The sequence below is a fragment of the Penicillium citrinum genome (genome assembly GCF_028827155.1).
Source record: "Penicillium citrinum strain IBT 23319 chromosome Unknown utg000005l:1.0-1900146.0:1.0-1900348.0, whole genome shotgun sequence".
Classification (NCBI taxonomy): Eukaryota; Fungi; Ascomycota; class Eurotiomycetes; order Eurotiales; family Aspergillaceae; genus Penicillium; species Penicillium citrinum.
Window position 1 is genome coordinate 1,466,004 of NW_026622690.1, and position 24,065 is coordinate 1,490,068.

The following is a 24,065-nucleotide window of genomic DNA, read 5'->3' on the forward strand; positions in this document are numbered from 1 at the left end:
TGTAAGTACCATAGCACCCCATAGATCTATATATTGCGCAATCACTGATTTTTTTTTGATACAGTATCTTCGAAATTCCAAGTGTAGGTTTTACTAAACCGTGGTATTGACCTTTCTTGTGTGATGATTACTCACGAGACCAGAATCTCGTCCTTCCCAAAGCCGGTGCTGCAAATTGGCTTTCATTCTTAGGTGCATCTTTCGGTGGCATTTTAATTGGCATGGGATTTACCAAAAGTTGGGGTACAATGGCTGTCTGTAGAACTCTTCTGGGCATTGCTGAATCCGGCTTTCTACCAGGTAGGTGATATCTAACCACTTGTATCCTTCGTGAATTGATAGCTAAAACTTCAGGCTGCACTTATTTGATCACTTCATGGTATACACGTTTCGAAGTTGGAAAAAGGATGTCAATATTCTGGACTTTATCGGTAGTCGCCAACGGATTTGCCGCCATTATCGCCTACGCTTTGACGTTGTTAGAGGGAAAGCAAGGCCTTACGGGCTGGCGCTGTAAGTTTCTAAGTCTAGGGTATGCGAGTTAATATGTGAAACACGGTAATAACATATAAACACTAGGGATATTCATAGTTGAAGGCGCTGTTACCATGGGCATATGTCTAGCTGGATGGTTGATTATCATCGATTTTCCTTCCAAGGCAGGCAATTTCTTGAAGCCAGCCGAGAAACAATTTGTCATTGATCGCATTAATGATGATCGCGGAGATGCCGAAGAAGATAAAGTGACCCTCTCTAAGGTGCTTTTGCATCTAACAGACTGGAAGATCTATTTCTGGTCATTCAATCTAATGTCATCGACATTACCCGGCTACGCTTATTCCTATTTTCTTCCTATCATCCTCCGCGATGGAATGGGCTACAGCCAGACGCAATCTCAGCTTCTCAGCTGCCCTCCTTACATCCTCGCTGCTATGATAGGGCTTATTTCAGGCTGGCTTGGTGATCGTTGGAAAATTCGCGGCCCAATAATAGCTGTTCATCAAGTACTCACAGCAATAGGCATGCTGATCACGGTTTTTGGTAAATCAAATGCCGCAAGATACTTTGGAGCCTTTCTAGGTACGATCGCAGACCCCACCTTGCATTACATCGGCTCGGTGCTAACTCATTCTGATCAGGTATTGGATTTTTACAATTCTGTGTTCCCGGTGTTCTCACCTTTCAAGCCAACAATATCATATCCCACTCAAAGCGAGCCGTTGCATCAGCTATTTGCATCATCGGTGGGGGTGTCGGAGGCATTGTGGCGAGCTGCGCATTTGTTGCGAGTGAAAGCCCGTCTTATCCTGTGAGTAGGGTATTTTTTCAGCCCTTTATTGATGACTTGTCTCTAATTTAAGCAGACTGGTGTCTGGGTCACCTTCGCGCTATCCATGACTAGTGTTGTCTTAATCATAGTATTGGATTTATATTTCTGGAGTAAGAATAAGGCTGCGAAAACGGGCGTGGCTTTGATCGAAGGGAGAGAAGGCTGGCTTTTCACACTTTAGGAAAATGATATTTTGTTGATACGAATCTTGGAAATAAATGAATTCCGGACCAGTGATCCGAATTGAGTATTTCTATCATCTACTTGACCTACTACCAGAACTCATTCTAACTCGGCTCTCCATGCATATAATTAGCTTATCAATGGCTGTCATTAGAATCATACATATCTAGTGACAGTAATTTTCCATTCATAAGAGTTGTATATGTTAACTAGCTGACTGACAGTTGAAGTTATACTCCGAGCGGAGCGGAGTGGAGTGGAGTGCAAACGGTGCAAACAAACCCGAGAAATTCTCAGGCTTCAACCTCCGCAACTCATCCACTGCTTTCCCCCGTTTACTCAATTCAATTGCTCGGCCTCCACCTCATCCCTCACCTCTGTACGATTCGTAAGATCTCGTTCAAACTCCAAGCGATTGGAGATTGATTTAGAATGGGCCCGAGTCAGCTCCTCCGGGCCTCCCTGCCCATACGATCAATCGCATCGCCATTAACCCTGGCACGATCAACCATCTCATCCACATACTCTCTTACTCAACCCCTCCGATTCGCCTCGACAGAATCTGCTCACCCGGAGCAGCACGTTACCCCCGAACAGCCAAACGTCTCATCACCACCCCCATCCTTCAACACAACCAAACCCAAACTTCAAAAACTGCAACCGCCCGCCGAAATTCGCAAGTATGCTTCTTCCGTCAAGACCGGGACTGTTGTCTCAGTTGGTCGCATGGAAGGTACCGTTACCGTCCTTCACCGTCACAACTTCTGGGATAAGCACATCCGCAAATTCTACCCTCAAGAGACACGTTTCCTTGTCTCCGATCCCCGGAACTCTCTTCGCGATGGCGACGTGATCGAGTTTGCATCTGGAGCACCCAAGAGCCGCCATGTGAATCACGTTGTCGAGCGTATCATCACTCCCTTTGCCATCCCCATCCAGGACCGTCCGGCCGTTATGTCGCGCGAGGAACGCGAAGCCGAGCGTGAACAACGCTGGGCTACCAAGTATCTGCGCCGGGAGTCGCGCCGACTCGGCCAGGAAGTTGACATCAAGCAATACACTCAGCACCTAGTGAAGAAGGATGTGTCGTATTCAGATGCTGAGTTGATTCGCTTATATCATGCGAACCGAAACGGCTCCCGTGTTGGCAGAATCAAGAGCCTGGTTGAGCAGCGGACTGCGAAAATGAAGAACGAACAAGAACAGGCTCGGAAAGACTGGCTTCGCCGGAAGGAGACTTGGGAATTCCATGAAGCTGCCCGTCAGCAAGCGAAGCAGTTGGAGGAAGCGCGACAAGAATAGGCATCGTTGAAAGAAAACCCAGAGGGCTCTCGAGAGAAAATATCAGCCCCATGTCTCCAGTAGGGCTTTTTATCTTGCACCATTGTTCATTCTGATATCCATGCTCATGGCGCTGTTGGATCTATGTACTATATCTACTACTATTTATACAATTTTTCTGTCACAAGTGATTCCAGTTACATGATGCTTCATTCTCTGTGCTTAGTCTGGTAAACACCAAACGTAGTAAGCAACGTTGAAAGCATCTATTTTATCTGCGATGGCAGTAGTACACATCAATGCATAGTCAGAAACACCGTAAGTCCATTAGCGTATGTACGAGAGAACCACCAAGGGGCCAGATCCCAAAATGAAAATTGTGTATACATCATGAAAAGAATCCAGGAAAGCTCTTTCTCGCGACACAGTCGTGGACTAGATCCCTTAATTCACTTGCAAATGGAAAAGTAAGTTACTGGTATCACGGAAGAGAAACCAACTCCTTGCCCAGAAATGACGAACGAAAATCCCTTCTAGCCATGACCTCCAATGAACCGGGGAGAGGTCGCGGGTACCGTTACTTCGTAGATGAAATTCGACCTGCTAGATTTGCCTAGCAGGTCTATGGTCGTTTTTGTTTATCGATCTCACGATGCGAACACCTTGACCTTGAGATCTACACTGCCAGTGGCAAGCACACACCGAATAGACATCTTGGATGCAGCCTTTGAATCGTCTTTGGCGCCGTTCGCCGTATCAGCGTTCCCATTCGTCCCATCATCTCCAGTGTCTTTGATTAAGGGTGGAGCCCAACGCATTGAGGTGATGAATCGATCGTGAGCCTCGATGGTACGCACGCATTTGCATTCTTGCGTGAGATCCCAGCACCGTATTGTTTTATCATCTGATACCGAGATCAAGTATTTGCCTCCAGGATGGAAGACTAGGCCTCGCACCCAATTATCATGCCCAATCAATGTCTTGAGTAAGTTACCTCTAGCATCCCAGAGACGAATTATTTTGTCACGACCACCAGTCGCAACAAATTCAGCAGAAGAAGACGCAGGGGGTGGTTTCTTGTACCCAGCCAGAGGCGATAGGTGTGGGTATGTTGTCGATGGAGCGAGCGCAACACATTCAATATTATGCTCATGGCCCAAAAAGGTTGCCTTGGTTTCCCCTGAAGAGACATCCCAAAGACGGGCAACACGGTCATCTCCCGCAGAGAATAAAAATCGGCCATCTGGCGAAGGAACGACATCACGGACCCAGGCAGCATGTCCCGAAAGTGTTTTGACACAGTACCCAGTTGTAACATCCCAAATTTTAAGGGTCATGTCTCGAGAAGCCGACACCAATAGATTACCTGACATCGGGGAGCCTGCTGCTCCTGATGGAATAAATCGAACAGCAGACACGCTGTGGTCGTGACCCGGTAGAGTGCGAATATTCTTATAATCATCGGCAGGATCCCACAGTTTGATATTCAGATCGGAGGAACATGATGCAAGGAGAGTACCCCCTCGCGGACCACCATAATCCACATCGAGGACCGCTCTCGTGTGGCCTTTGATTGTACGCTCCAGTTCTCCCAACTCCCAATCCCAGATCTTGATTGTCGTATCCTCCGAGCCGGAGGCAAGCGAGGAGAAGACGGGGTGGAAAGCGACGCAGGTTACGGGTTGTCGGTGGGACTCGAGTTCATGACGAGCGGGGGTTTTGGGCAACCAGGACGCCGGGTCCTGGTTCCTTCGGGAGAGAGATGTAGGGGTTGCGGTGTCTAGTTCAGTCTGCAGGGAGGCGCATCGTGATTCTAAGTCCATAATCTACAAGCCCCGCGATCGATCAGTCTCATGAATGCTCTGCGACGCAGGAATGATAAGCAGCGTCAGCCTACCTTCTTTTGAAGTCGGACAATACTGGTCCATTTCTTCTCCAGTAGCCCTTCGTATTTCTTCAGTGTAGTATCGTCGACCGAGATCGAGTCGCCGAGCTCCTCTCTCAGTGCGGCGGAGCTTTGGGGTAGATTTGCGGAGGCCAGATAGGCGATGATTGACTTGTGTCTTTAGCAAGAGAGAAAGAAGTCAGCCTCAGCAATACATAATCGACTCCCTCTCGAAAGATATCTCTAATCGTAGAGATTCTTACAGCTCCTCCGCCTGTCGCGCCGTGAGTAGCTGGCTCATGGTGCCGGCGGCTTTGTGTGTATCCCCTCAATGCACCCCCGCCTGCGCGCCGGAGGCAGTCAATTCGCAATAAATAGCTCAAACAAAATCAAGTGAACAAGTGTTCCTGCAGTAAGCAGATCCAGTCTCGGGAAAAGATCGAGGATTTTAGGGAGAGCAAGTCGGGATCGCAGTAGATCCACCGCGGGGTTCACAAACAAAACAACCCTCGACACCGCCAAGCCCGCTTGTTTACTTTCCGATTTCTCCAGACTTCCGCCTTGTTGATTCTTCCCTATCTTTCTCTTTCTCTCTTTCTCTTCCTTCTCGAGTTTGGCCCACACTGAATTCTAGGGTCATTTGAAGGGAACTTTGATATCGATTTGCTCGCATATTAAATTGCTTGTTCAATTCCAGGCAATAGACATCTCTTAACACGGATTGAGTCCGACTTGAATTTGGCCAACCCCCGTTGCTTGGGCACCAACCCAAACAGTATGAGATCATCCCCTTTGAATCCCACCACAGCGCAGTCCAGAGGTCTTTTTTCTTTGCTTTTTCAATTGACTTCCTGCTTTCAATACGCGCGCATAATCTCCCGCTAACGAAAGTGATTCTTCAGTCCTCTGTCCGTTCCATCCTAGTCTAATCATTCGAAGCCCGCCATTATGGCCGAGGCCGAACAAGACTTTTCGGCCCTGCCGCTATCTGATCGGTTTGTTCATAAGGTATGAATGAAATTCGACTCTCTCCAGAAAGAGGACAATGTGAAGTGATCAGGGAGAAGAATACTGATATGGATATTCCGACCAACAGAACTGGAAAGTACGAAAGGAGGGATATGAAGACGCCAAAGCTCAATTCGAAAAGACCCCTGATGAATCAGACCCTGTATTCACGCCATTTCTACAAGATGCCAGTTTATGGAAAGGGGCCGTCGCAGACTCCAACGTTGCCGCGCAAATCGAGGGTCTTGGCGCATACTGTGCATTCTTGAAATTCGGTGGCCCGGCGGCATGCACAAGGTGGGTTTGAGACTTAGGGAGGCAGCTGCATTGACAGAAGAAGAAGTAACATCTGACTTTCGGTTTAGATCTCGGGGATTCACGGTCGGTCCAATTGCGGAGAAGGGTCTCATATGCGCCAGACCCGCTGGTAAGGCCAGCGCGCAAGAAGCGCTTCTATTATGCGTCGAAATCGATCAGGCAGCTCCAGTTCTCGAAGATCTTCTGCCTACCCTTGCACACAAAGTCCCGAAAGTCATCGCCGGTGCCCTGGCAGCCTTAACGGTGATCTACCACAACTTCGGGTGCAAGATTGTGGATCCGAAACCCACTCTCAAAGCATTGCCCAAAGCGTTCAGTCACGCCGACAAGAACGTTCGAGCGGAAGCCCAAAATTTGACAGTTGAACTATATCGATGGCTGCGAGAGGCTATCAAGCCACTTTTCTGGGCTGACTTGAAACCCGTCCAGCAACAGGACTTGGAGAAACTCTTCGAGAATGTGAAGCAGGAACCGGCACCCAAGCAAGAGAGGTTCACTCGCGCCCAACAAGATGCGATGGCCGCGGCTAGTGCAGCTCCGGCTGCAGGAGACGGCGCCGATGAGGAAGGTGGTGGTGAGGAATTTGCCGAGGAAGACGAAGGAGAGGTCGACGCTTTCGATCTTGCAGAGCCCGTTGATGTTATGCCAAAAGTTCCAAAAGATCTTCATGACCAGCTTGGGTCATCAAAATGGAAAGATCGTAAGGAAGCTTTGGATGCTCTCTACAACGCCATCAATGTGCCTCGTATCAAAGATGGTCCATATGACGATATTGTCCGAGCCTTGGCCAAGTGCATGAAGGATGCGAATATTGCAGTTGCCACCGTTGCAGCAAACTGTGTGGACCTCTTGGCCAAGGGTCTGCGCGAGAGCTTTGCAAAGTACCGATCAACCATTATGGTTCCTATGCTGGAGCGTCTCAAAGAGAAGAAGGTGACTGTCTCAGAGGCCCTTGGGCAAGCGTTGGACTCTGTATTCTCTTCGACAGACCTTTCGGACTGCTTAGAAGACATCCTGGAGTACCTCAAACACAAGAATCCACAAGTGAAGCAAGAAACCGTCAAGTTCTTGATTCGCTGTCTTCGCACTACCAGAACCGTCCCCGCCAAGCCAGAGCAGAAATCGATTGCTGATGCCGGTACCAAGCTACTAACGGAGTCTACAGAGGCAATTCGATCAGGAGGTGCTGAAATTTTGGGAACATTGATGAAGATCCTGGGTGAACGGGCCATGAACCCCTACCTTGATGGACTCGATGAAATCCGCAAGACCAAGGTCAAGGAATACTTCGAGACCGCTGAGGTCAAGGCCAAGGAACGACCCAAGCCCATTGTTGCTCCTCCCAAGCCTGCGGCCCCCGCTGGTAAAAAGGTGGTGCCCGGAAAGAAACCTGCAGCGGGTTTGAAGAAGCCGGCTGCGGCTGCATCATCAGCACCCGCCCAAGAACCTCAACCTCCAGCTGCTAAGCCTGCGACGAAAGCAATCCCTTCCAAGCTTGGGGGTGTTCCTAAGCCTGGTAGCCTGGCTGCCCCTGGCTCCAAACTCCAACGTAAACTTGGCGGGCCTGGTGGGATTGCTTCTCCTCAGAGGAGAGTAGCGGAGCCACCTGTCGAGGAGGCCGCTCCAGCGCCAGCCCCTCCAAAGTTCGGCCTTGGCCGTGGCCTTGCGGGTCGTCCCATCGCGAAGCCTGCAGCGCCCGCCGAGGCAGCACCAGTTCCGCCTCCAGCTCCAGCTGGCATGACTGCAGCTGAGAAAGCGGAAATGGAGGAACTTCGGGCAGAGCGAGAAAAGTTCGCTCGCATTGTCGAGGATATGAAATCGGAACGTTCGAGCCTGAACTCTCAGATTGCCGAACTTCAAAATCAAAATGCACAGTTGATCGAAGATCACACAAGGGATGTTCTGAGCATCAAGGCTAAGGAGACGCAATTGGTTCGGGCTCGCAGTGACGCCGAGGCTGCTGAACAGAATGTCCAGAAGCAACAGAGAGAGATCGAGAGGTTAAAACGTGAGCTAGCTCGGGCTCTTCGTGCATCTGCATTGAGCCCACCTCACGGTCCATCCGATGTCGAAAATATGGGGATACCTGAGGCTTCTCTTTACCAGGAGCCTGCAGGCAACGGACACATGGCTGCGGCTCGGTCTGGCCTTCATATGGGGTCTCGCTTTGAAAGACCCCGAAGCTATGCATCCAGCAACCCGAGCGAAGAGAAAGAGAACAATGGTCTCGAATCTCCAGGACTTGGTAGTCGAGACAGCGGATTGGGTCGACGCAAACTCAGTCCGACGTATGCATACTCTGGAATCGGCAGTCCAACACGATCTTCTACACGGAACTCTACCAATCAAACTGATGAAGAGGGACAACCACGGACTGCTCAACCTGCCGAGAACTGGAAGCGAGCTGCTGAAGTTACCAGTCAACTCAAGGCTCGAATTGAACAGATGAAAGTAAGTAGTAAATAAGTCAAGTACCTTTAATGGGCCTTGAATAATATGACTAACGATCACAACAGGCTAAACAAGGACTTTCACGACCACCTGCTCAACGTTAATGACCGAATGACCACGCTCATACTTACGCCTCTTTACTCTCTTCCATCCTACCTCTTTCTCCTTCTTTTTCTCTGTGTGTCTTAAGACTGGGTTTCATTCATGATGCTGTCATGATTCTGGACTTATGGTGGGCATCTGGTCTTCTGGGAGCGCTGGAGCGCTAGGCTGGGAAATATTGGCTTGTATTTTTTTTCTGCCTCCTATTTTGGCTCTTTTTTTTTTTCCTTTTTCCTTTTTCCTTCTTCCTTTTTGTTACCAGGGATCACTTTCAGCTTGATCTATGTTCATGTAATTTCATCATACCACCTCTTACTGGCCTTTTCAGTCTTCTTGTTCATGGCTTTGTCTGGCTGGCTCTTTTCCCGGGAGGTTTTTTCTCGTTAATACAATACCCACTGGGTTTCGCTTGTGACATACTGCTCATTCAATGCTCACAATTCTTTGGATCAAATTCTACTTATATAGTATTAATGTATAGCTACTTCATGTCGCATGAATTTACACACCAACATTCTACCTAGAATGTTATAGGGTAGACCTCGGAACCAGGGAGAGTAGTGCTGACATACTACTAGTTTAGTACCGTATATTTATGCCCAGAAGGGCGGAGAGAATTGGAATATTAATCTGCTGATTGTAGTTATAATCACCATGAACAAGACAAGGTGCAAGACCTAGTGATTCTCGGAGCATCTCTACTCCACACCATACAAGTCGGCAAATGGATCAACATGAGCATTTGTATGACGAGTATACTCATTAGTATCAGCAATAGACTGAGCCATCTCTTCCCCAAAGACCTCCCCAATCCAAGCCAGAGTAACATCAATACCAGCACTGACACCAGATGAAGTCCAAATATTACCATCAGTCACCCATCTCGCCCTCGCAATCCAATTCACCTCAGGTCGAAGGGCAATAATATCCTTCCAAGACTTCTTATTCGTCGTTGCGCTTCTCCCATCAAGTACCCCCGCACGCGCCGCCAGCCCCGCGCCGGTGCACACGGTGATCAAGTACTTGAGCTTGGGATATGAGTCCCGGATGAAAGCGATTGTTTCCAGTATTGATGGGGAAGAACCTCTGGATCCCTGCCCGCCGGGAACAAGGAGGACATCTAGTTCTGGGGCATTGGCGAAAGTGTGTGTTGGAACGATACTTTGACCAATTGAGTCTGGGTACATTGGTGATCTTGTGCTGACTGGTTCTAGGGTTGATGATAGTACAGAGAAAGTCATTGGTTTGATTCGGGAGAGGTCATTTAGACAGTTGATGGGTCCGAAGGCGTCTAATGCTTCGAATCCTGGGTATAGAGCGACCCCGATGCGAAGCGGTTCCTTCGGGTTCTTGAAGTTGTCTTGATCAGGTTCGTTCCATTAGTATAGTGAGTGGTCAATTGGTTGTGTTTTCCAATGTACACACCTGCCATGGTGAATTATTTGCGCTAGGTCAACGTATGAATCGGAATAAGTAGATTGTTGGGTTTCTCGGTGAAGATATAAAGGAAAAGAAGAAGAAGCTCGAGAGATGGTTGATTTATAATGACGAGCCCATTCGAGCAGATTACTGCAGGGCGTAGATGCAGGGTTCTACGGTGCACTAGTACTAATACATCCCAATCACCGATCAGCCAATACATTCATCAATTCAAGTACAAGTTTCATTCGTTTCAAGCTCCCAGCGAATGTAGTAAGATACCGATATAGTATAGTGACTATATGTTAATGTCAATGAGTCATCTCACCTAAATATACGAGTCTTCCTATCATCATCAGGGTTCGAGTATGGTTGAGTCCCAGTATACCGTATAGTAGCTGAATAATAAGAGTCTATCATGATCAAGTACCGCTTTGATTACTATATTGTAGTATACTGTTTGTTCACTATTATATAAAAATACTCCAGACTTGAGGATGAGACTAGCCCCACAATTGAAGAGTGTAGACTAACCCTAACTTGATGCCCCCCCCCCCCCCCCCACACTATAGTACAACTGGCACTGCATCACAATATGATTGTGAAAACTCAACTACAGTCTAAAAGTCCAGATTTTACAAATTGACTTTTAAGTCTACAAAGAGACAGAATACATGAATTGCCATTCTCATCGACAGTGACTACACAAATATTTTGAACGGTGAGAGAAATGAATTCATGGGTATCTGCAGGAAAAGTGGTACATAAGGCCGTAGGGTGGAGTTCGTGAGAAAATATTTTCTTTTTTGTTAGAATGGGATCTCAAGGGCCACGGGCTCTTTCCCACCCATCTAAAGCTAAAAGAATTTGGCCGTCAATTAAGTCATCCGGAGCCTAGAACACCTTAAAATTTCCCATTAAACCTTTCTTTAATTTTTGTCCAGGAATACGCAATTTTGGTTCGGAGGTTGCGATCCCGTCAAACAACAATCCAAGTCACTTTTCAGTTAAAACTTAGACCTTGATGGCGGACTCAACAGCCTTGCGCTTCTTCTCCTGGCGGGCGTTGGCCTTGGCGCCCATGATACCACCACCCCAGTGGCGGCGGGACTCCTCGTACTTGTCGGTGTAGCCCTCCTTGATGGCGGACAGGAGCTTGGAGAACTCAGCCTTGTCCTCAGCGCGGGTCTCAGTGAGAGCCAGGACAGCGGAGGTCTTCTTGTGGACGACTGTGCCGAGACGGGCCTTGCCCTTGACGATGGCGTAAGGGACACCCATCTTGCGGCAGAGAGCGGGCAGGAACACAACCAGCTCAATGGGGTCAACGTCGTGAGCGATCAGGACGAGGGAAGCCTTCTTGTTCTCAACAAGGCCGACAACGTGGTTCAGACCGTACTTGACGTGGTAGGGCTTCTTGGAGACATCCTCCTTCTTCTTGCCCTCGGAGACGGCGGTGGCCTCCTGGACGAGACGCTCCTTCTTCTCGGCCTTGGTCTCAGGGCGATACTTGGAGAGGAGCTTGAAGGTCTGGGCAGCGGTGTTGCGGTCCAGGGTGTTCTGGAACTGGGCCAGCGAAGGGGGGACCTTCAGGCGCATGTTCAGGATCTTCTTCTGGCGCTGAAGACGGACATACTCGGGCCACTTGACGAAGCGGGACAGGTTGCGCTTGGGCTGGATGTCCTGGCCGATACCGAAGTTGCGGGAACGCTTCTCGATGAGAGGGTTCTGGGGTGAACCGGTTAGCGAATTCTCTTCATTTTCTCGAGTGCCTCCAGAGGCGGAAAGAAACTAACCTTAGCGGCCTTCTTGCCAGAGCCAGCCTTACCCTGGGGGTAGGGCATGGCGGCGGTCTTCTTTCCGGACTTGGGAGGCTATCATTGAGAAAAGAAGATCAGCTATTTGTCCACCACGGGCTGCATCTTCTTTGAACTCTAAAAGGAGAGCGACGAGTCAAGCCGTGTTACGGGCTCAACTCGTGCTTCCAGCCAAAATCATCGCCAATGCCACACATCTCTTTCGAGGCTGCGGGTATGTGACGGAATTGCTTCGATCAAAAGATCGGAAGACATGGCGAATTGATTTACGACATCGTTGCAGCTGACGAGCCTTGGAATAAAATGCGATTCAAATGCTTACCACCATTGTTGTCGACTGGATCGCTGGTTGACGGTTGACGGGATGAAGAAGGAAAAGGTTGAAGGGCTAACAGGATCTTATTGAATTTCTCGTGGGTCGCGCTAGTGTGAGCATGTGACCAGGGTTAGGGCAACAACCTTAGGGCAGACCAATGCATCACGTGGTATCACGTGTGTTCTAGCAATTGCTGTTTGTCAACCAGAATGACCTTTAATTAAATCAATTTTACTGCTCTTGTACTGAATTATGATTGATTGGATAGTAATCCGGTCTACAAGAGAAGTGAACGGCAGTATTCGCATTTTCAGATTTTGTTTCGACCGAAAAGTGCAGAGGACAATCACCCGGCGCGGCGAATACGATGCATTTGCATACTACGGAATACATAGCATCGTAAAACTAATTTGCGACAGACAAAACCAAGGATTTCACGTAATAGATCATTAATTGAGAGTTTCCAAAATTTATATATCTTCAATGATAGGATCACCGCCAGGCTCCTAATCCGGGTAAGGCACCACGCCCAAGACTCGTACTCGCTGCTTGTACAGCTTTCCTCTTACCCATTGTCCCCTCTTGGCTTCGAACTCCAGCAATAATCTTCTCGGTATTTGTTTCGACAACTACACCGCCAACAATCATTTCGCTCAAAACCGCATGCATTGTCTCATAACCGAAGATCAAGTCCAACTCGCAAACATTCTCGAACATCCGGTCCAGTGCCTCGACAAAAACCTGGATTAGATCAATCAAAGCGAGCGGGGATTCTGTTGACGTAGAGATCATAATGAAAGATAGAGTGGCATAGGTGCGGTATGTAATTTGAGTGGGGGCGTCAGAGGGCCCGGCGCCAGAGGAGCTGGCTGCGCCTTGGGAGAGGAGCGGGGGGAGAGGGAGGAAGTTGCAAGCGCTTGCCGGCCGTTGTGCGACAAGGTGGTATATTTGGGCAATGAGAGATTGCTGGGTTTGTGTATCCTGATGCGCACCAGATAGTTAGCTGTTGTTTGAATGGTATATCGCTTCGGCGCGACTGGGAACTCACGAGTTGGGTATAGAATTTGGTCAGGCGCGGTTGGCCATTATTGTTGAAGACTAAAACCGCGTTTATCATTTTGTAAAATATCCTATAGTGCTAGATAATATCTCTAGACAGTGTAGAAAACGAAATGAATCGGAATCAATGAGGTCGAAGTTGAGCAAGTCGCGGCGCTTCCCATCGGAGGTTGACAGCGGGACTGCGTTATCGATAAGCCGGAATTGGTCCGTGCGCCAATTTTCCGGAGAATCGCAGGACGGTCCAACTTGGATGCACTCGATTTGACCGCGTTGTCCAGTTGCGCCCACTTTCGAAAATGACAATATGCAGCTGCAGGGGCTCTGGGGCCACGAGGAGACTTTTCTCGACATTACGGCAGAATGCACCAACCCCGCGACAAACACCTCCTCCCAACCCAAACAAACGTAATCTCGAAGACCTCACACCCTCCGATCTTTGCTACTACTGGGATACAAAAGCGCCAAATGCCGGCCAACTAGCTTTTGCAGATAAGCTATTCTTGCCTTCGCGGCACTCGCCTATCAAGCTATGGTCCGCCAGCAAATTTCGCACCACACCACTCTCCTCAATCGAACCTGAAGTTGCATTCCTTGGCCGGTCGAATGTTGGGAAAAGTTCATTGTTGAATGCGATTATGGGCCAAGAGATCTGCTGGACATCATCGAAGCCAGGTCGAACGAGAGAAATGAATGCCTTTGGGATTGGTGGAACAAAGGGCGGCGAGTCGAAGATTGTTCTCCTAGACATGCCTGGTTATGGCAAAGCCAGTCGGTCCGAATGGGGGATGGAAATTATGAAGTACCTCCAGGGACGAAAACAGTCAGTTGAACCTCTCTTCTCTTCGAGTAGGATGTTGTATAAAGGTGATTTATTAACGAGCTTGTACCAGACTTCGCCGCGCCTTCATACTAATTGATAGTGAACACGGTATCAAGCAAAAAGACGCCGATATCCTCAGGCTTTTCCGCCGCTACGCAATTCCGCACCAAATCATTCTCTCCAAGATAGACAAAGTTCTCGCAAAAAAGAAGAAACAGACCAAGACTGGCGTGTCTGATATCAGTATCCATCGATTGCGAAGCATGCTACAGGATCTGAGGCCGGTCATCCAGCCTGATCCATACATCTCAGAGGGACCGGGTGCATTAGGTGAAATCTTAACATGCAGCGCCGACGTTGAAGTCTCGCCTGGTCGAGCACTAGGCGTTGACGCTATTCGTTGGTCTATCTTGTCTGCTGCTGGTATTGATGGAAGCTTGGAGGAGAGTCGTCTAGCTGGATCGTGAGGCGACGTGCGCGAAGTTGGGGCAAATAGAGTACTTACTATACATACTCATTCTATAAGAATTCTTAATGAGATTAATGCGCTGGATCGCAGAACTACCACTCCTGTCAAATCACTGCTGTCCCTGCAAACCAAGGAAATCTTTGTGTGCTGCGCATGAAGTTGGACAAGTGTTCAAAATAGCAATGACATCTGGGCTGGAGAGGACCGTGGAATGTCTCGTAACGTGTATATTTTGCCCTATTTACTAGGGGGGACCTCCACATTGCATGTAGTTTGAGGTTCGTACATGGAGGTGTTACCGACTACTAAGTATCGGACAAAGATTTCATGTACGCTATACCGTGGTACATACTACCTATAGTTAGATGTCATAAGTGGATTATTACACTCTACCTTGGTAGTACCTAATAGTATGTAGAAAAAATCTGTAATCTACAAGGGGGCGGCCTATAATTATGATAATTAGAATGCAATGTATCTATTACTACTTGTTAGAGACGGCACAAAGAAGATGGGCAATATGAACGCAGGCTGGCCGTGGAACACCAGAGGCCAGGGTTGCCGGAGGCAATTTCAGATACAAGGAATGGGTGATAAAAGCACAGTGTTATGACAAAGAAAACTTGAAGATGAGCAGTGACAATAATAAGATGCACAAGGAAAATGTTTCGGTAATGAACAAAAAAACACCCCCATGAATTGGGAAAGTCTAACGCCTATTTCCCGTCGTAATGCTGGATGACCGAGAAATGCCCACCGCGCTATGCAAAGGGTTTGAGAAGGGGAGACAAGTAAGTGCCGTAAGGATGGGTATCGTGAATGAGTAAAGGAGGAGTAAGAAGGGTGCAATAAGGGGGAATCTGGGAATATGACGATAATAAGTAAATGGTTGAAGGGAGAGGGGAACGGAAGCGACGTATAACATCGCGAGGAGTATCCCAGTGCAATCAATTTGATTCGGAGCCGGAATCAATGCTGTTGGGAGCGATTTCTCGCCCGCGGCGATCAACTCGAATACGTCTACCAAGGCAGTTCTCGGGTACGCCGTCTCGAGATGCACCAAAGTCAAGGACCTAGAAGGATGTTAGACTTATTTCCAGTTATGCCACAGTAAGATGGAAGTGACTTACCTCAATGTACGTCAGGCTGTCACGCTGTACAGCAGCCACACATCGTCGGTCGTTGAATTTGACTTGCCAAACGCCGCTGAGGTCTTTCAGAAGATCACGGACGCAAGCACCAGTTCCAACATCCCACATCTTCAAGGTGCGATCTGATCCAGATATGACTTTTTGGCCGTCATGCTGAAAGCAGGTGATCGCACCAGTATGAGCACTCAGCATGTTCTTGCAGTGGCCGTGCTCAGGATCCCAGATGCGAAGTGTGGAGTCAGCAGCAGCAGATACGAGGTGATCATTTTGCAAGGCAAGAAGGCCAACAAGGGAGGTATGGCCTTCGAGATTGTAGAGTAGGGAACCGTCGTCCAATGACCAGACCTTCACCATGTGATCCATCGCACCACTGATGCAGCGGTTTCGCTTTGGATCCAGTACTACACTATAGACTTTCATGGAGTGGCCTTGCAGTGTATAGGTGACTTGTCCAGTGGAGATTCTCCATACACGGACTGTACAATCATAGCTGCCGCTGACAAGCGTGTCGCCATGCGCTGCAATAGCACGAACGGAATGGGTGTGACCGGATAGCACACGAAGGAAGTAGGGGCAATCGGTGTCATCTACTACTGGTCCACTGGGATAATAGACCGGGTCGCCTGGTTTGGGAAGCTTCCAGACTCGCAGATTGGAATCACGAGATCCGGTAATAATTAGAGGTGACTTGGGCATAATCTCAGGCTCGCCGTAGGCATCCTTGCCCACTTCGGTAGGCAAAACGATTTGGAGGCAACGAACAGTCGAGGTGTGGCCATGGAAAACCTGAGTGCATCTAGCTCGTTCAATGTCCCAAACACGCACTGAACGATCAGTAGATCCGGATACCAAGGTATTTCCATAGTACTCCAGAGCCCACACACCGCCTTCGTGGCCTTCGAGGGTGGCCTTCAAGGCACCTGTTTTGGTATCGTAAACATTGATGTTGGTGTCATCACTACCGGTCAAGATCTTGTCGGCATCAAATTGCAGACAGGTAACGACATGGCGATCGTGAGCTCGGAAGGCAATGTGCTTGGGGTGAACAGAAGGCTTGATCCAGCCCCTACGAATGGCATGGTACCGGCGGTAGAGGGCTTTATAGAGATATAGACCTCGAAGAGAAGGAAGTCCGATCTCTGGGTACGGAACGGCCGCGGCCGCCGCATTCGCAGCAGCGTAGGGGGCTTCCGAGGCGGCGATCTCCCTTTTCCAGTCGGGCCCAGAACGATCAGTTCCGCTAGAAGAGATCTTTCGCTTTGCCAACTTTCGACTGGAGGCTCGAGTATTGGCTTTCCGCTTTGGTCGTCTAGTTGACGACACACATGACAATATGTGTTCATCGATCAGCATTTCTCTATCAACGGCAGTAGATGAAGAAGCCACTGGAGAGTGCTCATTGTCGCCCTTCGAGGAGAGTGGTCGGCTGAGATCCTTTTCAAAATCGTCCGGGCTGCTGCATTGCCAGCCCCATCCTTCTCGAATGGCCCGCTCCAATTCGCCATCCGAAAGTGCAAAGCCATCTTGATCAAGAAGCTCCTTCCAGGTCTTCTCATCGGAATTGATTATATGGCGCCATTTCTTGGAGACTTGGGCTGCACGGCACATGGTCTGCACGTCAAAGTATTGTACAATGTTCAAGCTCAATTCTAGAGGGAGAAGAGCCAGGAAGTCACATTTCAACGTTGGGTTTACCACATCAGCCACAAAGTGTAGAGTGGGCTTGGGACAACGTCGGAGAAACTGATACATCATGTATGTTTTCAGCTCTTCAGGAACAGTGTCAAAAAATTCCAGCACTCTTGGCATATCCATGAGAGACGGTGGAGGTCGAGATGGAAGCATCGAGTTGCCTTCTGAAGTACGCATCGAATCACGCATCGATCTTGATTGACGAGGGAAGTGGTGGTCTAGGCTAGAATCCGTGTCGACATCGGGACCTTCGGAATCGAAAGAAGATTCTCCGTGTAGAGCATTCATAGCAGCAACTGGTGATAAGCTGGGGCTAGGCAAGCACATATCCTGCGCCATCGCACTGTCAATAGCAGATAGCTGCGATGGGAAATCGGACTGCTGCTCGGCGATCTCCTCGGATGTACCCAGTGAGGCCTGGCCAACGGAATCTGAGAGTGATTTTCCGCTCGCCTCGGTTTGTGTTGAGGGCACCGAGGTGAGACTGGGTTTGGTGGAGGAAGTTGAAGGTCCAGAATTGGCGGAGATGGGTGATTTGAGGAGTGTTTCTTTCCGAGGGATGGCCATGTTGTGCATTCTTTGCCTCGGGGCAGAACTTTCCTCGCCCCCGACATTATGCTCTGCGTCAGGAGTAGCCAGGCCTACCGGTGAGAGATTAGTCGACGTCGAGGCACCGTAACGAGTACGGCGTGATACAGGCTCAGAAAAATTCCGGGACGCGCGCGTACGAGGTAATATGGTCGGGCGGGGATCTGGTATAGACATGGGCGATACAGGTCGGTTTTGAGGGTTAGGCTGACGAAGACGAGTCACCGATCGCGGAGGGGCTAGACGTCGAGGAGCTTCATTATCCTCGGAACTAAAGGAGTTGATCGAACGAATTAAACCGTTGGAGGATTGTAGTGCTTCGTTCTGTTCTCGGAGCTGGAATCATGTGAGCACAAAGGCGGGGCTGACGCGAAGTAGGTACGGGGAAACGATAAGAAGAGAAACATAAAAAACATACTTGACAAGCAGTTGCTGCAGTATCGTCGGGTTCATTAAATATAATCGACTGATCGCCAATGTTAAACTTGAGGTTTCTCAACGCGGCCGGGGTGGGGGACGCGGCAAGCGGGTATAGCCTCGTATCTAAATCCTTTGTTGCGAGCGGCGGTCGGAAAATGAGAGGAGGGAAAGCAGTAGTGGTCGTGGTGGTCGTTGTGACCACAGTGGTACGAGTAGTTGGGGCGAAAGAGAACTGCCCGAGGGCACTAGTGGTTGGGCCCTGTCCAATATCCTCCTCCTCCCTCTCGTGTTGGTGGTCCATATCGCGAGGCAAGGTGCGAATTAAATGAGAATCGGAGCGACGGGTGGCATGAGGGGAAGAAGTGGAAGCAGTAGTAGTGTCGAGAGTGAGGTTGAGTTCAGGGTCGGAGGCGTGGAGAGACTTGGGGGCGTCTGAAGACATCACCGACGTTCCTCAAGTGGGGGTGGGAGGCGGAAGAGCAGAGAATGGTCGTCAGAACCTTGGAAATGGCCACCACGATTGGAAAGTGTTAGGACAGCGGCCCGTCAGCACGGTACGCCCGCAGAACCATAAGTATTGAAGGATTCAAGATCAGAACATGTCGATAAAAAAATAAAAAAAAAAGAGAGAGAACAAGGGAAGAAGAGGGATAGGGGGAGAAGAGAGAAGAGAGGAAGAGGAGGAGGAGAGATTCAAAGGAAGAGAAGAAGTCGAAAACAAAGCAAAGCAAGGATTAAAATGGAAGGAGCGATGCTGACAAGGGCAAGGGCGACGTGAATGGGGAAGGAGCCGGGCGGAGAACAACAATTCAGCCGCCACGCGTTGGACATTCGTGTACATGGTTTCTTATAGTCCTAGGTAGTTTTATATAATGAATATATATATATATATTGTTATTGTAGAATATAATGATCATATTGATTCTATTTAGACGGTACTATGTATTGCCCGTTGAGTGTTCTGCAACAACAGCAAGGTTCTTGGCATCCTCGCCTGGATCGTGTACTAAGTACTCACGATGATTCAGATTGAGATGGTGCGCCTAACATGGCTCTACTTCCAAGGTTCTGTCTGCAGCAGGATATAGTACTGGAATTTCCATGTAAAAACCTGCTTGTTGCTCATTTTCTTGTATAAAGTAAGTTGGGAACTTGGATGTACTGTCTGTACAAGTATATGTATTCTGGAAATCAGATCAAACCTGTTTGCCGCAATGTGGAGAGGAGAGGACCTCCCAAGGGTCACTTCGGGCGGTCCAGATCGCCACTGGTCACGTGGGAGACCATGTACTGTACATATCCAACATTTTCCGAGGATGTCTTGGATGTAGACGAAAGTATATAGTCATCAATAATATAATAATTTCCTATGCTGAAAAATGTAGCAATCAATCTCGATGAATGTCTCAATGGCAAGATCTAGTGCTCTTCTAGGCAGGTTGTGTATTGAGCAATATCTACCTGATACACACCATACACAGAAGTATATTTCTCAAATATAGTAGTTAGTTATCCACTAGTTAGTGACAAATAGGTGGCATTACTACACTAGTGCACTACGGTACAATACTTTTACTCTAGGTATTATAGTATAATATCTACTTTAGAGTCCACATAGTATACTAATACAGAGCACTGTACTACCATACTACTGTACTACTCGCCACTCTTTACTCGTCATCCCCTGTGCCACCGCATGCCAGGGACATACATTACCTCGTTATTACTTCGTTTATTGCATCGCAGGGGTGAACACCTGGCCAGCATGACTGGATAAATGGGAACATCCAAATTTCCGCCTCAAGGGATGGCCTCCCTGCTCGGCTGTACGTCACCTGCAGGTACCCCCAACCTGCAGCCCTGTCCTCGTGCTCGTCCAATATTTCCGCAACTACATAGTACTGTACAACTTGAATAAAATATCCTAGGACGTATCCACCAGGTATACCCCATTATAAGTTTTTAGTAATCCTCGGTCAATAATAACTAAACAATTGAAAATACCGCACTGTACTGATCACTTCCTTCCGCTTTTACCAACTGCAAAACCCGCATTGATGAATCGCACTAAATGCACGCCCGTTACCGGGGCTCAACAGTCAAGATGAGAACACCTAAAAAGGCTTTCCCCAAACCCGAGTCTCGACCTCCTCGATTGGATACAATGCTCGACGTCCTTCAGCAGAAAGTGAGCCCTACCACGCGAGGATCGACCTCATATGGCCCAATGAGCTAATATGGGTTAGGTTCAGAGCCTGGAGCTGATGAAGATAGTACTCCATGCCACAGTTAGTCGGTCTTACATGGCTTTAATCAAGCATGCAAATTGCTAATTCACGAATTAGTTGGCTGGGATATTCTTCAAGCGGTGCGTCTTTCTTTGCTTTGACTTCTGAATCTGATCCAATGCCAATGAGCGTTGCTGTGTAGTGGCCTCTTACCGCTAGTCACCTTTGGCGAACGAACTCTTTTTATCCCCAATACTTCCAGTCGGTCGGGCTCCCACATCTACAGTTATGAGGAGTTCATTAGTGGCAAGAAAAGCAGCGAAAGCGATGGTCATACATTCCAGGTCAAGGTCATGGAGAGAGGGGTAGATTCTCAAACCGATCAGGTGCTTGATCTCCTTGTATGAGTGAACTTCTCTCCATAATAGGCTTGATGAACAAGATTTTGCTAACACAATCATGGTGACAGGAAGGAAGTATCTTCGAAGTGCTAGTGCGGCGCCGTCTTCAAGCGGTGAAATTCAGCATCATCAAGAAAATGGAGCAACCAGTCGAAATCGTTGAGACATATACCATCGCGTTGAATTACCAAAGTGAGCAATACAGTAATATCGATCGATCAGCGTCCAAAGAAAATCATGAGATGAATGCCAAAACAGGTGGGATGAATGCCCCTCTCAGAAAATCCACTTCCACTGGGGATGTTATCAAAGGTATCAAGCAGATGGATCGTTTGCTGGTCCCATTTACAACCAACTTGACCAAGTTACCGAGTACAAGAGCCTTGGGGGTCTTCTTGTTGTATACTGAAGATTGCCCCGATGAATACCAAGCCCCCAACTTTATCGATGCAAGCGACTTTCTTTTCAAATTCACGAGCGATGAGGAGCAGGCAGTACGGAAAATGAGCTGTGGAGGAATTAGTACTGGATTCCATTCGTATGTACTTCAGATTGTCTTTCCTGTTCTATGCTGATTCCGATCTACAACACAGTGCGAGTCTCAGAGTAACCTATCTCAATCCGCTTTCCACCTCTTGTCATTCTAGTGAGGCTCAATTATCTCCAAGATCAGCATGTCTAGGTAAAGGTGGCTGATAAGACTCGTTCCCCCTCCCCCAGGGAGACATGACGAAGTTGAGAATGTATCTTGGTAACCAACAAAGTGGTTTTCTGATTAATGGAAGAGTATCCTTTGTTCAAGAGGTTATTTCGAATTGAAACTCTGAAGCACCATTAATCCAATAAGTGCAAGCCGTTTGTGGAGGGCTAAAATAAAGCTCGTCTAACCCAAACCTGAATCCAGCATCGGGTGTAGCTGTTCCTAGTTGACTGACTATCATGTCGGACAAAGAGAAGACCAATCGTTCTTAATCATTCTGGTGATAACTTGATGAAAATCCAGCCCATATCTGATCGCAATGGCGAGCTTTTTTTCTATTCAGGAATAACGAAAGTTGTATAGAATTACCAAGGGATTTTCTAAACCTGGGCAAAGTCCAATACAGATAGAATAAAGAGTTTTCCATGAAGAGCTTTATTTATACTTTATTTATATCCATCTACTAGTTATACAGTATTAGTGACCCGTCTTGCATGCGTTTCCTGAAATACAACGGAGAAGACACAAATTTCAAAGATTATTCCTCAATAGAGCATAGTATCCGAATGAGCCGAATCATCTACGTATGACTACTCCGTACCCTAGGTAGTTTTGATTTGTATGCAGATATCTGCGCATGGTGATGCGATGGATCTCCGTATTAAAGGCCGATGATTTGCACGAGTGGATCCGCAAAAACCACAAAATTGGGACGAGCAAGGTAATCTAAGCCTACACAACTGCCTATTTGAATGTTCCATGAAAAAGGATATTCAAATGATCTTCATATCCACAAGGGCTAAAATCTGTGGAGTCTGGAGTATGTAGTGCAAGTGTATACTGTGACTATGGAATTAGAACCATGGACGAGACCTCGATCTATTGTTGCGCCATGAAGTCCCATCTTGCTGGGTGAACTATTGATTCTTGGAGGCGACTAAGTATATACTAGCTTTTCACCATTGGCATAGCAGACAATAATCGAGGGATTCCCACCTGTCAAACCATTCATTTGGGTTCAATAGTGTTGGATTCGAGAGTCATTGTCGGGTTTCAACGGTCATTCCCAAGAATGTGGTTTTCTTCATGGGAGAAGGATAAACTAGTTAATGTGAGAGTTAGTTGTGATACCATGTTTTATGTTTGTGGTTTCAGAAGAGTTCTTCATTCTTCGTCCCCGGGTTAAACCCCCTTTTCTCTTCTCAATTTCCTAGCATGATGATTTAAAATACTTCAGCCCCCAAGACAGAAAAGGATTAGTTTGATAGGATGCAGGGGCGACTGGTTTGATCTAGACGCAGCCAATGACGAGACAATGGACAAGGAACCCTTAATATGGACGACGAAGAGACTGACTGCCCCGGAGTATCACCGCGACTGGTTCCGTCACTGGGTGGGGCGTTGCAGACACGGCACGCTCGTGGACGGAGGTGAACGGAGGTGCCCGGGCGGCATGATCTGGTTGATCATTTATTGATTTGATTTGCTCGAATCGATATTGCACGCACTAAGGCGAATGAGGGAAATAGTCCCCTGTTCGTGGTGGTGATTCGTTATGTAAGACGCTCAGTCCTGTAATACTCCGTAGTACCACAATACCATCTTGCAGGGTTACGGGGAGATCGTGATTGTGATCGAGATTGTGATCGCTTGTCGCCCTACAAAGTGTTTGAATTCGCCATGCACACATGTGTATGTCGAATGTATTGTTCACCTCCCGAGACATTGCGTATAAGCCAAGGCATGTCAACCTGTCATGGTCCAACCCAGTCCCAAGGGTGGATGATGTTTCAGCCATTCAAACCGTCCAGTGTGGACTGCGCCTGCGAGTCTGATTTGAGTTCTGTACACGCCTGCCCATGGAAAGTGAGTGGATGCGGGCTGCAGGCGCGTGGCATGGGACGCACACGTTCCGGGGGCTTGACGATCATTGCCAAATTATCTGATGTGCACGAGTATCTGGATCAGGTACGGAGTACGGAGTACATCCTGTTACCTACAGATGAGAACACAACATCAACTACTGTACGGAGTATTTGTCACGGCATGACTTGTGCAGTGGCTTGGGACTCGACCCGGGCAGTTTGCGCACGATCCGATCTGAGCTCGCGCCCCGGGAATTTGGGTCGATAAACGATCGAGTGCTGTCGATCGCTTCGAAGAACAGCGAGAGAACGAATGAGGCGTACACCATTGTATAGTGGAGGTTCCATAGCTCCGCAACATATGACTGTGGTTCGATGGCTGAATCCACTGGGCGCTGCCGACAGCCAAGTTCTAAATAGACACAGGTTGAAAAAGGGGGCGCCGAAGCTCAAGTGGAGTTCGGCGTCACTCAGTACGATCTAAGAGGTGTTGAGTGTTGGCGTGTGAAGAATACAGCATGTACTCCGTACGTACCATAGTACTGCATCTACTGTATAGCAT

At 48.3% G+C, this 24,065-nt stretch overlaps 10 protein-coding genes across 10 annotated transcripts; 5 read left to right on the forward strand and 5 right to left on the reverse strand.

Annotated features, from left to right (window-relative positions):
* Positions 1-407: 407 nt before the first annotated feature.
* On the forward strand, positions 408-1,511 carry N7469_006386 (uncharacterized protein; the record flags this gene model as incomplete). Its single annotated transcript, XM_056645304.1, has 4 exons — positions 408-513; positions 592-1,080; positions 1,140-1,309; positions 1,365-1,511. 4 exons carry the CDS (start codon positions 408-410, stop codon positions 1,509-1,511), a joined length of 912 nt encoding a protein of 303 aa, XP_056500542.1.
* A 434-nt stretch (positions 1,512-1,945) lies between these two features.
* N7469_006387 (uS17 family ribosomal protein) lies at positions 1,946-2,815 on the forward strand (the record flags this gene model as incomplete). Its single annotated transcript, XM_056645305.1, has 1 exon — positions 1,946-2,815. One exon carries the CDS (start codon positions 1,946-1,948, stop codon positions 2,813-2,815), a length of 870 nt encoding a protein of 289 aa, XP_056500543.1.
* Positions 2,816-3,441: 626 nt separating this feature from the next.
* N7469_006388 (WD40 repeat domain-containing protein) lies at positions 3,442-5,056 on the reverse strand (the record flags this gene model as incomplete). Its single annotated transcript, XM_056645306.1, has 3 exons — positions 4,943-5,056; positions 4,692-4,857; positions 3,442-4,620 (listed from the first exon to the last, which is right to left on the reverse strand). Exons 1-3 carry the CDS (start codon positions 4,978-4,980, stop codon positions 3,442-3,444), a joined length of 1,383 nt encoding a protein of 460 aa, XP_056500544.1. The 5' UTR covers positions 4,981-5,056.
* Positions 5,057-5,627: 571 nt separating this feature from the next.
* N7469_006389 (putative spindle pole body component) lies at positions 5,628-8,560 on the forward strand (the record flags this gene model as incomplete). Its single annotated transcript, XM_056645307.1, has 4 exons — positions 5,628-5,687; positions 5,776-5,984; positions 6,053-8,456; positions 8,522-8,560. 4 exons carry the CDS (start codon positions 5,628-5,630, stop codon positions 8,558-8,560), a joined length of 2,712 nt encoding a protein of 903 aa, XP_056500545.1.
* Positions 8,561-9,256: 696 nt separating this feature from the next.
* N7469_006390 (DJ-1/PfpI family protein) lies at positions 9,257-9,990 on the reverse strand (the record flags this gene model as incomplete). The annotated part of the gene is made up of 2 exons (XM_056645308.1): positions 9,257-9,918; positions 9,984-9,990. 2 exons carry the CDS (start codon positions 9,988-9,990, stop codon positions 9,257-9,259), a joined length of 669 nt encoding a protein of 222 aa, XP_056500546.1.
* A 1,001-nt stretch (positions 9,991-10,991) lies between these two features.
* N7469_006391 (60S ribosomal protein eL8) lies at positions 10,992-12,119 on the reverse strand (the record flags this gene model as incomplete). The annotated part of the gene is made up of 3 exons (XM_056645309.1): positions 10,992-11,702; positions 11,771-11,848; positions 12,114-12,119. 3 exons carry the CDS (start codon positions 12,117-12,119, stop codon positions 10,992-10,994), a joined length of 795 nt encoding a protein of 264 aa, XP_056500547.1.
* Positions 12,120-12,599: 480 nt separating this feature from the next.
* Positions 12,600-13,224, reverse strand: N7469_006392 (putative AP-3 adaptor complex subunit sigma; the record flags this gene model as incomplete). Its single annotated transcript, XM_056645310.1, has 2 exons — positions 12,600-13,088; positions 13,156-13,224. 2 exons carry the CDS (start codon positions 13,222-13,224, stop codon positions 12,600-12,602), a joined length of 558 nt encoding a protein of 185 aa, XP_056500548.1.
* Positions 13,225-13,465: 241 nt separating this feature from the next.
* On the forward strand, positions 13,466-14,456 carry N7469_006393 (translation initiation/elongation factor MRX8; the record flags this gene model as incomplete). Its single annotated transcript, XM_056645311.1, has 2 exons — positions 13,466-13,989; positions 14,060-14,456. 2 exons carry the CDS (start codon positions 13,466-13,468, stop codon positions 14,454-14,456), a joined length of 921 nt encoding a protein of 306 aa, XP_056500549.1.
* Positions 14,457-15,405: 949 nt separating this feature from the next.
* Positions 15,406-18,751, reverse strand: N7469_006394 (F-box/WD repeat-containing protein; the record flags this gene model as incomplete). Its single annotated transcript, XM_056645312.1, has 3 exons — positions 15,406-15,531; positions 15,589-18,225; positions 18,308-18,751. 3 exons carry the CDS (start codon positions 18,749-18,751, stop codon positions 15,406-15,408), a joined length of 3,207 nt encoding a protein of 1,068 aa, XP_056500550.1.
* Positions 18,752-20,380: 1,629 nt separating this feature from the next.
* N7469_006395 (uncharacterized protein) lies at positions 20,381-21,513 on the forward strand (the record flags this gene model as incomplete). Its single annotated transcript, XM_056645313.1, has 5 exons — positions 20,381-20,497; positions 20,556-20,597; positions 20,655-20,677; positions 20,740-20,938; positions 21,007-21,513. 5 exons carry the CDS (start codon positions 20,381-20,383, stop codon positions 21,511-21,513), a joined length of 888 nt encoding a protein of 295 aa, XP_056500551.1.
* Between the last annotated feature and the right edge of the window lie 2,552 nt (positions 21,514-24,065).